This window comes from Schistocerca nitens, chromosome 1 (genome assembly GCF_023898315.1).
Source record: "Schistocerca nitens isolate TAMUIC-IGC-003100 chromosome 1, iqSchNite1.1, whole genome shotgun sequence".
Lineage (NCBI taxonomy): Eukaryota > Metazoa > Arthropoda > Insecta > Orthoptera > Acrididae > Schistocerca > Schistocerca nitens.
The window spans coordinates 769610628-769629712 of NC_064614.1; the positions used below are offsets into that span (position 1 = coordinate 769610628).

Consider the following 19085-nt stretch of genomic DNA (forward strand, 5'->3'; position numbering starts at 1 on the left):
ACTATTGTAATAGGGGGAGACTTCAATCTACCAGGTATAGAATGGGATAGTCACACAATCAGAACTGGAGCCAGGGACAGAGACTCTTGTGACATTATCCTGACTGCCTTGTCCGAGAATTACTTCGAGCAGATAGTTAGAGAACCAACTCGTGAAGCTAACGTTTTAGACCTCATAGCAACAAATAGACCGGAACTTTTCGACTCCGTGAATGTAGAAGAGGGTATCAGTGATCATAAGTCAGTGGTTGCATCAATGACTACAAGTGTAACAAGAAATGCCAAGAAAGGAAGGAAAATCTATTTGCTTAACAAGAGTGATAGGGCACAAATCGCAGAATATCTGAGTGACCACCATCAAACGTTCATTTCTGAGGAAGAGGATGTGGAACAAAAATGGAAAAAATTCAGAAACATCGTCCAGTACGCCTTAGATAAGTTCGTACCGACTAAGGTCCAAAGCGAGGGGAAAGATCCACCGTGGTATAACAATCATGTACGAAAGGTACTACGGAAACAAAGAAAGCTTCACCATAGGTTTAAGAGTAGTCGAATCATAGCTGATAAGGAAAAGCTGAACGAAGCGAAAAAGAGCGTAAAGAGAGCAATGAGAGAAGCATTCAACGAATTCGAACATAAAACATTGGCAAACAATCTAAACAAGAACCCTAAAAAGTTTTGGTCATATGTAAAATCGGTAAGCGGATCTAAATCCCCTATTCAGTCACTCGTTGACCACGATGGCACCGAAACAGAGGACGACCGAAGAAAGGCAGAAATACTGAATTCAGTGTTCCGAAACTGTTTCACTGCGGAAAATCGTAACACGGTCCCTGACTTCAGCCGTCGCACGGACGCCAAAATGGAAAATATTGAAATAAACGATATCGGAATTGAAAAACAACTGCTATCACTTAGTAGCGGAAAAGCATCCGGACCAGACGAGATACCCTTAAGATTCTACAGTGATTATGCTAAAGAACTTGCCCCCTTTCTATCAGCAATTTATCGTAGATCTCTGGAAGAACGTAAAGTACCTAGCGACTGGAAGAAAGCACAGGTCGTTCCCATTTTCAAGAAGGGTCATAAATCAGATGCGAATAATTATAGGCCTATTTCACTTACGTCAATCTGTTGTAGAATAATGGAACATGTTTTGTGTTCTCGTATTATGACGTTCTTAGATAATACAAATCTCCTTCATCATAACCAACATGGATTCCGCAAACAGAGATCATGTGAAACCCAGCTCGCCCTATTTGCCCAAGAAATTCACAGTGCCGTAGACACTGGCGAGCAGATTGATGCCGTATTCCTGGACTTCAGGAAGGCATTTGATACGGTTCCGCACTTACGTTTAGTGAAAAAAATACGTGCTTACGGAATATCGGACCAGGTTTGTGATTGGATTCAGGATTTCCTAGAAGAAAGAACACAACATGTCATTCTTAACGGTTCAAAATCTGCAGATGTAGAGGTAATTTCGGGAGTACCGCAAGGAAGCGTGATAGGACCTTTATTGTTTACAATATACATAAATGACTTAGTTGACAACATCGGTAGCTCCGTGAGGCTATTTGCAGATGACACGGTTGTCTACAAGAAAGTAGCAACATCAGAAGACTCGTACGTACTCCAGGAAGACCTGCAGAGGATTAATGAATGGTGCGACAGCTGGCAGCTTTCCCTAAATGTAGATAAATGTAATATAATGCGCATACATAGGGGCAGAAATCCATTCCAGTACGATTATGCCATAGGTGGTAAATCATTGGAAGCGGTAACGACCGTAAAATACTTAGGAGTTACTATCCGGAGCGATCTGAAGTGGAATGATCACATAAAACAAATAGTGGGAAAAGCAGGCGCCAGGTTGAGATTCATAGGAAGAATTCTAAGAAAATGTGACTCATCGACGAAAGAAGTAGCTTACAAAACGCTTGTTCGTCCGATTCTTGAGTATTGCTCATCAGTATGGGACCCTTACCAGGTTGGATTAATAGAAGAGATAGACATGATCCAGCGAAAAGCAGCGCGATTCGTCATGGGGACATTTAGTCAGCGCGAGAGCGTTACGGAGATGCTGAACAAGCTCCAGTGGCAGACACTTCAAGAAAGGCGTTACGCAATACGGAGAGGTTTATTATCGAAATTACGAGAGAGCACATTCCGGGAAGAGATGGGCAACATATTACTACCGCCCACATATATCTCGCGTAATGATCACAACGAAAAGATCCGAGAAATTAGAGCAAATACGGAGACTTACAAGCAGTCGTTCTTCCCACGCACAATTCGTGAATGGAACAGGGAAGGGGGGATCAGATAGTGGTACAATAAGTACCCTCCGCCACACACCGTAAGGTGGCTCGCGGAGTATAGATGTAGATGTAGATGTATCGACCTGCCAGCGCTTTCGTATGGTAAGTCACATCATCTTTGTTTTTAGATATATTTTTCCTGCATGGAATGTTATCCTCTATAGTTGACTTATTTGTTGTGCATAGAAACGTGCAACAGAAAATTGTACTAACCACTAGGTTTCGATCCCCAGGTCTTCCGGCATGCGCACACGCACACATAGCGTGCATGCGCTTGCACACACACACACACACACACACACACACACACACACACACACACACACACGATTGGCTTAGGCGCGACTCCAAATCACAGAATTTCCGTTGTTGTTAATGTCACAATATTAGACTGAATTATAATAAATAACAGGAAGTTGACGTTACCTCTGAGTAAGTGGCATCAGCTGTGCTCTGGTGTCAATATTGAGAGACACTACACTTGGCCTGAAATCTAATAGTGGGATCAGGACACATTAAGTTTTTTCTGTATAAAATAGTTGTTGAAACAAACAACTCGTAACAAACGTTTACTTTTTGATATCAAGAGGTTTGTTACTGCCAGTCATAATGTTTGATATATCTTGCACCCATTGTATTTCAGATGGTAAATAGGTAATTTCAGGTGTGTTGTTTATTAAATTCTGATATGATAATTAATTCTTGCTCTGTGAACTACTTTGTCATTCTAGAAAGTTGAGGTTAATGTTAAAAAAAAAAAAAAAAAAAAAAAAAAAAAAAAAAGTAGAACTTTGTCATTGCTTACTGTAGAGGAAAATTTCTTTCATGTATCCTATTAACCTTAAGAGATGAAGTGGTAGAAACCACAGGATCACATTGCAGTTAAGTTTTGGTAATGATACAGTGGCTCACACAGCAAGCATGTCATTCCAACACCTGATATTTTAATAAAAAGTGCTTTCAAAAAAGGAAATTTTCCTGAAATGTGCCCTGCGAATGATAATTTGAACAAAAATCATGACTGCCTCTTTAGGGCACAAATGAAACCATCATCTCAGTCTGTTGTCCATCAGAGTGTCGAATTGTACCCATGATATTTTCGTCAGTAAACAGCTGACTAATTCACATTGAAGACACTCATAAGGTTTAACTGCCTGTAATTTCAAAGAGAGGCAGTTGATGCTGCCTTTTTTATGCATTTGATTAGTGCCTTTTCCAAATACTAAGGCTGAAGGTTCTTCTACACTGAACACGAAAAATATTGCTGTGTCATTATTCAGAGATTGATATCCTCTTGAAATGACCACCCAAAATAAAGAGTGAAAACATTCCTTTAGGAGGAAATGTAATGCGAGCAGTAGATGGTGGTGACAGTGAAGACAATATTGAAAGGGGTGTGGGGGGTGGGTGTTCACCCACAAGAAGTTTCCTTGCAGTTGTGCAAGAACTTGATAATGTTAGGAGCTAGTTTTCATCAGTTCAGTCAGTTTCTGATACTTCAACTGGTTGAAGGGCAATCACCTGTTACGACATTATAATGGAATAAGGAAGGAAAGTAATATTTTCAGTACATTTTCATTTAAAGCAAAAAAGGTATATATAATTATCTGGTATCACTAGTAGAATAAAACCACATGGGAATAAAACCGACTTATTCATTTCGGATGCTTTCTGTAAATCGCAATACAAATTGATGATTTGACATGTAACCAAAAACTGAAAACCAGTTTTCAGTTCATTTTAAGCTATAGTATAGTATAGTATAGGATCTGGCACCTGATAGCTTGTCATTTATGAACCATTGTATCATCTAACAGGTGTAAGCGAGACAAACCACTGTTTAAGGGGAGAGTCCCATTGTAGGGAAAAAATACAATTTGAATCCCCAGAGATAACTTAGAAAGGGATTTTACTGTATCTACAAATTGTTTTTACTATTTATACTCCTCTCATGAACAAGATTTCTGTACATAGTTTTCTGAAATTGTGTAGCCTAGCCTTTAGGTAGAGGGCTCATTTTGTGAAGATTATAATTCATAAAGTATTTGTAGTTCCCAGTAATTAATAGAACTTAATGTTGTGTGGTTTGATTTAAATGACAATAATGCTATAGTGCTACAACCATAGTTGAGTTAAATTAATCTTACTATTGTCTTGTGGTTTCTTTGAGGTTTTAAGTTTGCTTGAACTATGTCAAAGTTGTATCTCTTCTAAATTTATCACCTTCACTTGAATTTCTGCGAATTACAGTTTTGAAGAAGACGGGGTGCTATATCTTCTGCTGTATTGCATTTTGTTTACTGCAGTTAATTTTTATCATGATGACTTAGTGAGTGTGTGTTATTGATCTGTCACTAATATCCTGAAATTGTCTCTTCTCTGAGAGTCCATAAAATACATTCTCTGATTTTATTTATTTATTTATTTTCAGGAATTATTTAGTGCCTATGGACGTATCGTAAATTTACGAATCCATGCAAAACAAAATACAGGAAACAGGCCAAACTACGGTTTCATCATATATGAAGAAGCGAGTTCTGTACAGACATTGCTTAACAAACGGGTGAGTTCAGCTATGTTAAACACTTGTTGAAGATCAGGATACAATATTTAGAGAAATATATATAAGCTAGACCTTGTGTGTTTGGGGTATAGCTGAAGGGGTGGGTGGAGACATCAGGAATGGCTATGGTAGGTAGATCGCTTTCTCAGACCTAGACACAGGATGACAGAAATTAAAGTTCCTGTTTCAAAATGCTGTAGAAAGGTGGCCACTGCTCAGAATGATGTCAAATATGAACAACATATTATTGACACAAGGGGGAAATGTCACGGGGTAAAAAATAATGAAAATTTTACTAGTAGGTAGTAATCTGTTCATCTTGATGTAAACGGGGTTGGCTACAAACGACAGATAAATGGCAATGCGAAGACTATGGATTCTATTGCCATTGCACCATCCGTACTGTTCAATGTGCGTAAGCTCAGCAGTAAACAGTTGTGGCAGTGTCAGTTAACATAACCCCGCCGTCCACGGCAAGATCATATCACATTCCACATTGGATAGGAAACGTACATGTTTAATTGTCATTAGACCAAAAACCACATAAAAAGCAAAATGACAACAGTTTTTAATTTTCCCGTGGCCAAAATTTGCATAAAAAGCACAGTGACTTTGGTTTGTGTCATGAGACCAGTGTAAGATGTATTCGGTGTGCTGTACGCAGTTTTCTGCCACCACTTGATATAGAGAAACAACATTTTCCACAAGAGACCAGAGTGTCTTCAGGGTACACATTGGAAATTTGTTGCACAATATGGCCCTTCGATTCAGCTACATCTGTAATTGGAACACTGAACACTTCATCTTTCAGATAACCCCGTAGCCAGAATTGACACAGATTAAGATCAGGTGATCTGAATGGCTAGGATGTAGGGAAATGACAGCTGATAATTTTAGCATTTCCGAAATGCCTCTGCAGCAGGTGGTTCAGTGATGGTGCATTATGCGGATGAGCCCCATCGTCCACAAAATGATTCTACCCACACATCCACACTGTTCAAGGGTTGGAACGGTGTTGGTGTGCAAGAGACTCTCATAGTGTTCACCAGTGATGGTACAGGTAATAGGACATGCAGAATTCGCCTCCTTGAAAAATATGGCCGTACGATAAATGATGCCCTCAACCTGTACCACACAGTCACCTTTGCAGAATGAAGTGGTACAGGTTGACGTGCGTACATATCTTCTGCTGCCCATATCCTGCAATTTTGCTTATTGACATGTTGGAGATGGAAATTGGTTTCATCCATCCTCAGAATGTCCCATGGCCATTCATTGTCCACTTCAATGCAAGCAAGAAATTCCAGAGCTAACAATTGTGTTGCTGGCAGGCTGACAGGAAGCAACTACTAACAAAGGTGATTTTTGTGTGGGTAGCAATGCAGGATGTTTCGTAGGATTTTATGCACCATGTCCACAGTCAGCTCCAACATTTTCGCAATTCCCCTAACATCGCATGTTTGCACACCACTGCTCTACCACTCCTGCAGTGCTGTGGTCACATCTTCGACCAACTTATCACCTGCTTTCCTCTGTCTACACCACATTCCACTTCATTAGAACCTGTCTTTTTGAGTTCTGTAATCGTTTTCTCCAGACCCTTAGCTGACATAGGACCAGAGCTTATTTTCGTACTCGTGAGTGACAAAAACTTCCGCAGGGCTACTAGCGCATAGTCACCATTCTTGTAAAAGAGCTATACCAGCAGTAAGCTGTTCGTGGAGACAGTCATGCTGGGCAGAAACAAACTGAGGAATATCCTTGTGCCATGCATCTCTTGTTGGGCACATTTCTGATGCTTACAGTGCCATCTATTGCCCAAATTTTTTTTAATTTTTTTGTCTTCTTCTGTGATGTCAATAATATGCTGTTCAAATTTGATGTCATTGTGAGCAGTGGTTTCCTACAGTGTTTTGAAAGTAGAACATTAATTGTAGACTTCCTGTGTTAGTACCTACAATGATTTAGCAATTGATTGGTACTCTACAACTGAGTGACAGAGTCGTCAAATTTCTTACTTGTGAAAGCATGCAGCCAGCAGAAATTTCATTGAGATTGACAGCACGCTGTGGTGAAACAGTTTCAAGACATTGTGTGTTTCTTGGCACGAGGAGTTCCAAGAAGGCCATTAACTGGTTAAAAATAAGCCACAATTGCCGTCAACAGTCAATCATAATGTATTAGAACAGTAGTGACAATTGTGACCTCACTGAAGTTGATACATTTGACTAGTATTCAAAGTTACTTCCCGGATCATATTAAGTTAAAATAGCATCAAGTCATCATCATAAAGTAATTAGGCCACCATGTAGTGTGCACCAGGAAGATGTCTTGATATTTGCAGAACACAAATTTAAATGTCCAAATGTCAGTGAAACACATTCACAGTATTTACTGCAGGAGAGAAGTATTTTTGAGTCATATTGTGATCTGTGATAAAAATCGGGTACACTTCACAGTCAAGAGCGACGATGGAAGAGTGAGGCAACCTCAGTGAAAGTCACAACTCGGTTGTCATCTGGCAAGGTGCTTACGAATGTGTTCTTTGCGTGGTGCAGTATGTTGCATATTTATTTTTCTTTAAGTAGTGCACCATCAAAACATCACATTACTGTAACTTTTAAAGTGAGGATAGACTTACTTCTCGCACCAAACTACATGATCAACCAATACGAGAAGTCATTCTTCATCACATTGCCGACTCTCAAAATGCAGCTTTCACAAGTCAGAAATTAGAAGAAATGAAAAGGACACCATTCAACCAACATCTTATTTCATTTCTTAGTACCTCTCCATTAGGCAGTAGGAGGCAAATGATTCGAGGGCTTCATGTGCATGATTCCATCAGGAAGCTGCCAATGCAGTGGGCTACATGTATTTCTAAACCAAATGACTTGACTAGAAAAGGAACGCATATTGATGTAGTAATATCAAATAAATTTAAAATAAATAAAAACTTTGCTTATATTTGACCCACCTTCATATGTATTTTTGCTATGGGTGGAAGTATTTACTAAGTAACACATATTTGTAGTGTTTGATAAGCTATTCCATCTGACATGATGTTAAGTTTCCAAGCTGCTTGTAGGAACAAAATGGCACTCCTACCCACAATTTCTGCAAAAATGTTGGCATTGCTTCTGCTGAGATGTTAGACAAAACAAAAACCCAAGCTAATAAATTTGGCATAGTGGTTATGAATTGGGATACGTCTCTAGGCAGCAGAAAATAAAAGTAATGCAACATACCACTTTCGGCCGGCAGCGGGTGGTAGTAAATTTGATAAGGTATTGTCATTCCGTATATAGGCAGCATTGTACAGTGTTGAAGAAAATGATGTTGAAATGGGACATTTCTTTGATAGCTGCTTCCCCCCATTCACCTCAGAGTCCACTACATTGCTGCTATATGATTCAAGGAAGATGACACCACTTGAAACAATCTTAAACAAATAGCAGGGTTACTTGGTATAACTTGATTAAAAATGTAATGAAAAGTGTAAACTTTGAATGTTAGAAGAAAACAGTGCTAGTGATCTCATTCTGCGAACTGACGCACTCTGATTCGAGTGAAGGTCAGTCTACAGTTCCATGTAACAGACAGATTGATATTTAAAAGAAGTTGAACATTTGTGAAAAATGCTGTAATTACATATGATTGACTGTCACAGTTTGTGTCTGTACATAAAATTCCATGTATTCAAACATCAAAAAACAGAAATAGTTCAACAGGATCAGATAAAAAAAAGCAGTCATTTACTAGTTAGCATAACGATATTGGATTGTGCACAAAGAATGTTTATCACAACAAACTTTGCTCCATTTTGTGCTGTACTAGTGATTTCTGTATCTACATCTACATACATACTGTGCAAGCCACCATTTGGTTGATACAGTATAAACCTACCTTTACATTTTCCCGCTGTTTACGACATTTGATGGGAACGATAAAAAAATTTCCTATGTCCAGTCCACAATGTTAATTTGCACCCAATTTTGCGTCAACGTAGTTATAATTTTCCTGCGATTTATGCGTTACAAAAAATGTTCATAGAGAAAAAAATGGGGCTGGCAAGATGTTGGCCATCCAGTAGTGTTTACATATTACGTGGTTAAGTTTCTTGACACCAGGGCATTCTACTCAGCAGATTTGAACTGGTAAACATGTTAAAGTTGGAACAATTCGTGCCGCATCTCCCACATCTGCAAAGCTCTACTACTGATGGGAGTAACTGCGCAAATGCAGTGTTTTGATTGTTGTGATCATCGTGATATCTTTATCGAAATTTCGGTATCTGGCATCTTGTAGCACTAATTGACTCAATTATTCACTTGGTGTTGCTCAAATGTTTTTAGTTTAAACGTACCGCCGGTTACGTACTTTTTTCTTACCAAGCAAAACATGTTCTGAGAATCTATTCTTGTTGTCAAGTGCAGTATTTACGTATGTATTTTTTGTGATTTTACACAAACAAACAATGTGAGTGATAGTTTCTGTGTATGTGTGTGGTTTTCTGCATAACTGAGGACACACAGTACCTGATAACTTCAAAAAGATGACTACAGTGCAAGAGACGCAGAATGATACACATATTCACACACACAATACTAATGTGTATGTTTGCACTTGACAACGAGAAAAATTCTCGAAATGTGTTTTACTAAGGATGAAAAAATACGTAACTAGTGCAGTATTTCATTATTTAAATAATTAATGAGAGCTGCAGGCTTTCAAAAACATTGATAATGATGTATGAAATTGAATCAGACGTTCCTACTTTGCAGACAGTTATCAGTTCCAGTTACATCAGGGGTTTTTATTATCTAATAAATCAGTATTAGATAGTAAAAATGTCCCTGACAAATTTTTTGAAGCGTGCTATGTACATATATCATACATAAAGTGCGAAAATGCAGGTGGGTATCCTGTATGTAACTTTTACAGCCTAAAATGTTGTTTCCCACATTTTACAATTTCCCTCATTTATCACATTTTTTTAAGTCCCTTAATAGGGGGGGTTTCACTGTAACTGTTGTTACAATACTGCCAAGATAACAAACCTAATGTATGTATCTCAACTGCATCCTGAGCAATTTTGGTACAGATATTCTGTCAGTCAACACACAAAAATACTGTTTCGCACTTGGCTGTGTTCAAGCAGTGTGGTCTCAAGGTAATTAACTGTTACAGTTTTCCTCATTTTCATTCCATATTACATAATAATCTGTAAAAGCAAGCTGTTGCACAAACTGAAGATCCATTGCACGTTGTCCTTTCATGGTTTGACAATAAAATTTGATAAGAGATATGAAATTCTTGGATTAACGGTACAAATCTAAAGTTAAGCTTTAGCTTGGTAGTGATACAAAGTCTGTCTAGTGATAAGACAGTACACTTCACTGATGATGCTCAAAATGAAATCGGCTTCCTTTTGCCATATGCCCCCCTCCCCTCCCCTCCATCCTTGAATTGCCTCCCATTGTATACACTGGCTTATTAACTTGTTCATTAGGTTAGTATTGCAGGAAGAAAACAGTGTTACACAAGTACACACCCAACTTGAAATGAAATGCAAACACAAGAGTCATTAACGATGTGTAGGTACAGCTCCCCTGCGCTCAACCCCACTTTTATGCTTTTCAAGCGTCTTTTAAAATAAAAAAAATAAAAAAAAGGAGAGGGAGGGGGAGGGGAGTAAGGAGGGGAGTAACTAGTGCTGTGTTTAAACCGAAAACATATGAGGTTTTGAGCAACGCAAACTGAGCAAAGGTGTTAGCTAGCACTACAAGTGGCCAAATGGTGAAAAATGCTAAATACGATTTGACAAAGGTGTCACAAAAATCACGATGCTGCTCATGTGCAGCACACAGTATGGAAATGGTTGTGATTGGTCATGATACCTCATTACTCCCTTCAGTCACTGTGCCAAGTTGAGTGTGACAGTGGCAGTATATATGGCATCAATTGTTACTGGCTGCTGGTTTAGATGTGCTGTGTAGAGTGCACTGGTGTCCAGAAACTTCAAGTTTGTAAATGCTACTCGACTGCCAATGTTGTTTGTTTTCTCCCCCCATGGACATATTTTCATAAAGTGTAAATTGCAAGAAAATTAAATACGTTGATGCAAAATCAGATGCAAATTAACATTGTCAACATAGGAAATTTCTCAGGGACAATACTACATGCCAAACAATTGTTCCCCAATCCCCTCTTTTCTTCCCTCTACACATTTCTATCCTTCTTAGTTTTAGCTAGCTCACTTTTTTCTTCAAGTGTTCACTTAATACATTTTATTTCTACTGTTTAGTACCAACAACATAGAGGAGACATTGCGTCGCAGTCAGGAACAGCGAAAAGACTGCTTTAAATGTTAGCTTGTCCAAAAGCCATTCAAAATAGGAAACACACACACACACACACACACACACACACACACACAGGCCATATATGTGTGAGTTGTGTGTGCATGTTTTCTACTGGTGAAGAATGCCTTCTAGTCGATAGCTAAAATGTCTAGTAGTCTTTTCGTTGTGCCTGTCTGCAACTGAATGTCTCCTCATTATAGTGATAGACTGTTACTATCCTTTTCACAATAATGTTATTCCATCTGGTACTTTCCATTGTTTATTATTATTTGCAGTATGATTCCCAAGTGCTAATTTCTTATTTTCGTTGTGCCTGTCTGCAACTGAATGTCTCCTCATTATAGTGATAGACTGTTACTATCCTTTTCACAATAATGTTATTCCATCTGGTACTTTCCATTGTTTATTATTATTTGCAGTATGATTCCCAAGTGCTAATTTCTGATTTGTTTCCGTCCCTGCACCTAAATCCCACTCCTGACCTCATCTTTTTTTCCATCTGTATAAATCAGTTTTTTAAAGAAAGTCTTTTTCTCTTGCCAAGGCACAATCCTGTATCTTGTCTCAGAATGCTTCCTCAATCTTCTCACTGCTGCATTGGGAAAGTGGATGCAAAACTCTTGCAGCCCCAGAAACGGACTTTCTCGCAACAGCAAAAGCATCGGCCGTTCGTCCTTCAGTTTAAAGAGAGAGAGAGAGAGAGAGGGGGGGGGGGGGGGGGGCTAGACATATTAAAACTATGTTCATCTTCCCTTGTCACTACGTATTTTTAAATTTTTCTGTGTATTTCTGCATCATAATCCGGTGTTTTCCTCTTATTGTCATACAGAAGTGAACAATAAACAGAACTTCGCATACTCAACAATAAAGTGTTGCCTGGCACTGTTTATGACAATGCTCTTCACACTGTCACCTTGCAACCATTATTAACACTGTAGTGTGCATGAATCCACAAATGTGAAATAAAACACCAGCTGTTTCAATTCCGGAGCTTCTTTTTGCAAGTCCTTTTAAAACCAAAGTCCATAGTTGAGTTTCTGAGAGTTTTTTTGCTAACCTGCAAGTCCAATTCTGTGTGACAAGAGTTGTGAAGTTTCTATAAAGATGATTTTGCCTATATAGTTCATAACATTGCCAAAATTGCTGTCTAGTGTCATATTTATCTATGTCAAAAAAAGTGTGAATTTTACTTAGTCTGCCATGGGGCAGTATTTGAATCCTGCTACATTCAGCATAGTCTCTAATTTTTGCATATTAACATTTGCTCGCACATTCTGTCACCTTCTTTGTTGGCACTATCACATCTTCCTTGTTGTTAGGGAAAGTGAAGCCAGTGATGTTTGTAGCAAGTTCTCGCAGCTTTCTGTGAAGTCATTTTGTGCAGTCACTTTCCCTGCTTGTAATGTGAGGTAAAACTGTTTACTACTTTGAACTGTAATGTGACTGGACCTAGTCTTGTGACAAAGTTAGTTCATGCAACTACCAGGTTACCAGTTCACTATGCCAGCTAATACTTTATGTGCTACTGATTGTTGACCGAATGTATTGTTCAAAATTTTCCATATTTGCTCTCACAACTTTAGAATGTTGACAATGAAAATTCTAAGATTTTTCCACAAATGGATCCGAAGGTAAAACACAGTACATTGAAATTCAAATTATTTGTTTGTTATATTTCATGTACGGTACCATTATTACAAAGGTGGACAATGAAGGCTCTAGTGGTTTTCTGTAGTTTGTGATTATTTTGAAAAGGATACTGCTGATTTCCTTCCCCGTCCTTTTCCTATCCGAACGTGATTTTTTTTTCTAGTGTTCTTATTGTTGGGGATGAGATTCTAACCATAATCTCAGTTTTTCCACCCTACCTCAGAGTTAAACTCACATACTTTGAATTGTCTGCATTCGTACTCCTGTCAGCATTTACACCCCTAAAGACTGTATTAATGCTTGGAGAAATCCATAAGCCTCTCGTATAACCTACACCTTGCCTTGCAAGTCTCTTAAACCAGATATGCCACTAGAAACCTACTCCAGATGTGTACCCAAACTCAAATTCAAACTGACACTATTACTAATCCATCCACCAGAAACCACCATTTTGCAGAAGTTTGTCTACTTCAAATGTCTCATCAGCTAGAATGTCAAGATGCTGGATTATTTAAAGATTTACAGTCCTTCACCCCCTCTTTAGTGGAAACACATCTTTGCAAAAACCTGGCCACATCTGACCAAAAGCATCAAACTTAAGAATGCCTTTGTTCAAACCTTGCCTCTTGTTATATAATTATTTAATGGATTAGTAACCAAGCAAGTGACAAATCATTCAAGAAAGAATGCGTAATTTGCAGCATGTATCATTGGCACACTGAAGACGACCTTGACTGGATTGCAAGCAAAGTGGTTTTTTGTGCCCCTCAAGACAGTCTTGCATTTCCCTTTAAGTGTGAGTTTCCAGAGTGAACTGTATTAAAAACTCTCTAACATTGCAGCCACTGTCGGTATTTTATTTTTTTATATTTTTATTTTATTACCCCCCCCCCCCCCCCCCACACACACACACAAAAAAAAAAACAAAAAAAAAAAGTCTCTTTGGTGTTATTGGCAAGATTCGTGCATCATTTGCCAATAACACAAACCACTTGTCATAAAATAACAGCAACGATCTGTGATCTTAAAACAGACCCCAAATTTGATGGTACTCCTTGCAGTTAATTGCTCAGCAGCTCAGCCTGGGGTATAACATATAAGGGAAAGCGTTTTACTGAGCAGAGCATGGGAGTTTTCAGTGGTTATTTTACAATGGATAAAGTCCAGATACTGTCCTTCAAACACAACCTCTAGTCCTGCAGTCTCTTAGCATCAGCCCATGGCCTAAACCATCTTTTCCTTTGTGCCTACCCTGTAAATCGCCCATCCATAAGATAAGATAAGTGACAATGTTTCAGTTCTTGTCTATGTGCCTGTCTACTACTCAGTACATGCAGTACACAGCGAGTAATCGCATTCACACACACACACACACACACACACACACACACACACACACACACACACAGAGAGAGAGAGAGAGAGAGAGAGAGAGAGAGAGAGCTATTTTTATAAAAAATGCTTTTCCATGAGCACACACGTCACTAATAACATGCTTCCATTATGTTTTTAGCCAATTTACTTTCAAGATCAGAAGCTGAATGTTGAAGAGAAGAAGACATCCTCAAATAGGCTACGTGTTGACCAACAAGGGCGCTTAGGCTCGAGCGGTGACACACTTATTGCTGGTGGTCGTGCCAACAGTGGCCTGGGAGGCCCACGAGGCGGCATGATACGAGGAGGTACTGGCCTTCATCGTGGTGGGGGACGTGGCGGCTTTGGCCGAGGGGAGGGAAGAGGTGGTGGTATGACTAGGGGTAATTATAGACGCTAACGAGTTTAATGTGAGAAGAGTTCTCTCTTCTGCATCATATGGTTTCTCAGTTGTGGAGAACGATCATGTTGAGGCTTTTAATTTTCTGAGCAGGGATTTATTTTGTCATGAAAACAGTACTATTGTTATATAATTATTTAATGGATTAGTAACCAAGCAAGTGACAAATCATTCAAGAAAGAATGCGTAATTTGCAACATGCATCGTTGGCACACTGAAGACGACCTTGACTGAATTGCAAGCAAAGTGGTTTTTTTTTTTTGCCCTCCCCAAGACAGTCTTGCATTTCCCTTTAAGCATGAGTTTCCAGAGTGAACTGTTTTAAAAACTTTCTAACATTGCAACCACTGTCGCTGTTGTGGTTTTTTTTTTCCTTTCTTTTTGGCTAAATCAGTCTCATCGGCGTTATTGGTGAGATTTGTGCATTCAGTGTCGAGAGTTTACGTGGAATTTTCCGACAAAACTCTACCTGTGTTTATTTTCGTAGATGTTGTGAGAACTGTGGAAGTGCCAAAGTGTGACTAGGACAGTGATAAAGGCACACTTTAAAGAATACTTTCTGAACATTGGTGCTAATTTTCCTTTTCTTTTAATTACCAGTAGTTGCCTAAAGAGAAAATTGCATTAATGTTATTTGTTCAGTTCATTTCTACAGTTTATCAAGTTAAAGGGCAGTTCAGACACTTTTTTCCCAGGTTCTGCCATTTACAGTTCTGAGGGCATTTCTGGTTATGAAGAGGGATGTGGAGGAACCCTCTCTTGGACTGCAGCAACTAGTCGTTCAAATACTTCTTTTGTTGAGTGGCTTTTAACTTAAGTTTTCATGTGAAGAATTTTGGAGACCCTAACTTCGTATTTGTTTGTGTAATTAAAATGCAGACTTGAATCACGGTGTGTTGTGGAAACCAAGTTGTGTGTGTTGTAGGAACTTAAAGAAATAACGTTTTAAGAGAAAGTGATGATCGTACGAATTAAACATTTTGTGTAAGAAGAAACTGCAACAAATGTTCCAGCAATCCTTGACATGTTTCATTTCTGATGTTAAATACTGTCAGTGATACAGAAATAGTTGTGATACTTTTAGTATACATTTTTCATGTATTTTGTAATATTTTTCTGCCTGAGAATGAATTACATTTATACGATGTCTCCCTCCATATCTCCCTTCTGTGCCCGTCATCTTTCCTTTAATACTCCCTGTGATAATGTAATAATAAAATACAATGCATACAGAGTTAACAAATGTGTTTTGTTTCTTATTTATGGACTTTGGGCAACATAAACCAGTCATTGAACTATACGTCAATCACATGTTACTTCATGTGACTGTGAGCATACATGCCCATATCCATCCTATACCCAGAAGATATGATGTTCAAAATGTAAATAGTAAAATTAATACTGCAAACCTCCACCTGATACAGGCACTGAATTTAGCAAAACATACCGTGGAAACTACACTAGACAAATGGGTCACGAAGTCACAGAGACAAAACACAAACCCCCTGACCCCTCAAAAAGGTCAAGAACCTGAAAGGATCAATAATGTGATGGTGAACATTATCGAGACATCCCTACAAAACGTCAATGTGATGCCTCAGCAGTGTGAAGTGCATGTGGATACTTTTCAGGCCCACCTGGAAGATGAGTCGGCTGCAAAGAATGACCAACAGAACCAGCACAATTGCTCGGAAGTCATCATACCTGGAATACAGCACAATTTAAACTAAAGGTCAGTGACACAGTAAATATGACTTTGAGCCCCTGAGTAAACCCCACTCAGACCTGAAAATCTATTATCACAATGTCCAATCCTTGAGCAACAAAACTGATGACTTAAGCATTTTTCTGACCAATGAACTCGATGATATCTCAGTAGTATGCCTAGCGGAGCACTGGCTCTGCACTGATGTAGTTAAGTTAATCTCGCTACCTAACTTCAAATTGTGTGAACACTACTCCAGATCAAATGATGGACATGGTGGGGTTGCCATCTTCATCAAACAACACATGGAATATAGCCCACTTCCTACCCTAAAGGAAATAGGAACAGACAAGATCTTTGAATGTGCAGCCATAAAGCTTACAGATATAAATCTAATTGTAGCTACAATTTACCGTCCCCCCCCCCCCCCCTCCAGTAGTATTAATGATTTTCTGTTATAAGGGACTTGTTTCTATCCAAAATAAGTCAGTGTAAACAGGATGTGATTATATGTAGTGACTTTAATATAGACTTTCTCACCCACAAAAGAAACAGGGAAACATTGATTAACATTGCAAAAATTATTATCTGCATGGCCTTGTAAACGAGCCTGCTAGAATAACACCCACATCCAAGGCAGCTCTAGATCAAATTTTTGCAAATAGAAATAAACTTAACCGAACTCTAGAAGAATACAATGCAGGATTCAGCGACCACCGAGCTGTCATTCTAAAGGTCGATGTTAGCAAAGATACCTCAAACCCAGTACCACCTAAAACTCTACGAAGGTTTTTCACCCAAGAGAACTTGAACAAGCTAAATGCCCTTCTTAGTAAAGAAAAGTGGACAGAGATGTACGCAGCCAATGATGTCAACATGAAATTCAACATATTTCTTGACAAAATGATCCACCACTTTGAAGAGGCCTTTCCACAAAAACCAGTAAGAATTAATAATAATAGAAACAAGAGTCGGATAACACCAGCTATAAAAATCTCTTGCAAACATAAAAGAATACTCCACATGTTATGTAAACAAAGTAGTGACTTCCCCCAACTAACAGAATACTATAAAAACTACACATGTATCCTAAGAAGAGTGATAAGGCGAGCAAAAAGGATGCAAAATGATGAGTACATTGACGAATCCAGCAATAAAGTAAAAGCAATGTGAAATATCATAAAAAGGCAAAGAGGGGAAATGAAAGCTTCACACACGAACATAGAAATCAAACTGAACAATGAATCTATATCTAACCCCGGAGTTGTGGCGAACTCTTCCAGCAATTTCTTTACGAGCATAGCTGAAAAATTGGTCAAAAATAATCCTAACACAAATTACCAACCAGCAAACCAAAAATATCACACATTTGCAGAGTTTCATTACCAAAGTCACCGTAAATGATGTTGCAAAAGCCCCCAGAGTTAAAAAATTCATGTTCAGCTGGAATTGATGATATCCCAGCAGCTGTAATCAAAAATTGTGAACACACAATTGCTGAACAATTAAGTCATCTCTGTGACTGTTCTTTCCAGGCAGGTATCTTCCCTGAAGCTCTGAAACTTTCTAAAGTAATTCCTGTCTTCAAAAAAGGTGATAATAAAGATATGAATAACTACAGGCCTATCTCAATCTCATCCTGCTTTTCTAAAGTTTTTGAAAAAATAATGTACAAAAAAATGGACTTCATTGGAGAGAAAAAAAAAAATACTGAGTTTAACTCGACATGGGTTCAGAAGCAACAAATCTACTGAAACTGCAGTATATGATTGCATAAATATGCTATTACAACTGTTAGATAGAAAACAACCCATAACAGGCATATTTCTGGATTTGTCAAAGGCTTTTGACACTGTTGACCACAAAATATCACTGGAAAAAATAGAACACTATGGTATCAGAGGAATTGCAAACAACTAACTGGATTGCTACATTCCTAACCAATCGGATGCAGAGTGTCAGCATGAAATACACTAATAGACAAAGCAACTCAATAACCGAAATTCTATCAAGTAATAAAACTGTAAAGCAAGGTGTTCCACAGGGCTCAGTATTGGGACCCTTACTTTTCTTCCAGTATATTAATGACTTGAGGCTGAATGTTGATGCACACAAAACAATATTATTTGCTGATGACACAACTGTACTACTCAAAGGGGAGAATACAGATGCTGTGCAAAAAGCTGTGAACTTGGCCACTGAACAACATCAGCATCAGCAACTGGGCTAAAATCAACAGATTAACTATCAACACCAAAAAGACAGCTTCCATGAACTTTCACATAACACAAAATGCAAATTCCTCTCAGCCATTTGTCACTGTAAATAACCAGCCAATAGATACCGACACTGTTTTCAAGTTCCTGGGTCTGTGGGTTCAAGATAACTTGAAATGGAATACACATACAGGAAAGGTAAATGCCAGGATTTGTACTGGCTGTTACGCATTGAGTGTTCTGAAAACATGTGCTAGCCTGAAAACATTAACCAGCACGTACTACGCTTACGTACTAGCCCACCTAAAATATGGTGTAATATTCTGGGGAAATTCTCCAACTGCTCTGAGCACATTCAGAATCCAGAAGAGAGCAATGAGGATTATTACTGGGAGCAAAACCAGAGACTCCTGCAAACCCATCTTCAGAAAGTTGGAAATCCTTACACTACCTTGGCTCTACATTCTCAAGACTAAAATTTTTCAGAAACCA

At 38.6% G+C, this 19085-nt stretch overlaps 1 protein-coding gene across 3 annotated transcripts in view; it reads left to right on the forward strand.

The window, feature by feature from the left end:
• The window catches only part of LOC126261300 (ras GTPase-activating protein-binding protein 1), a 157431-nt gene extending 141514 nt beyond the window's left edge, over positions 1 to 15917 (forward strand). For all 3 annotated transcript variants that reach the window (XM_049958527.1, XM_049958526.1, XM_049958528.1), the window contains exons 11-12: positions 4752 to 4883; positions 14412 to 15917. In XM_049958527.1, coding sequence (XP_049814484.1) covers positions 4752 to 4883; positions 14412 to 14672 — 393 coding nt within the window. In that variant the 3' untranslated portion in view covers positions 14673 to 15917. The remainder of the gene's footprint in view (positions 1 to 4751; positions 4884 to 14411) is intronic.
• Positions 15918 to 19085: the final 3168 nt, after the last annotated feature.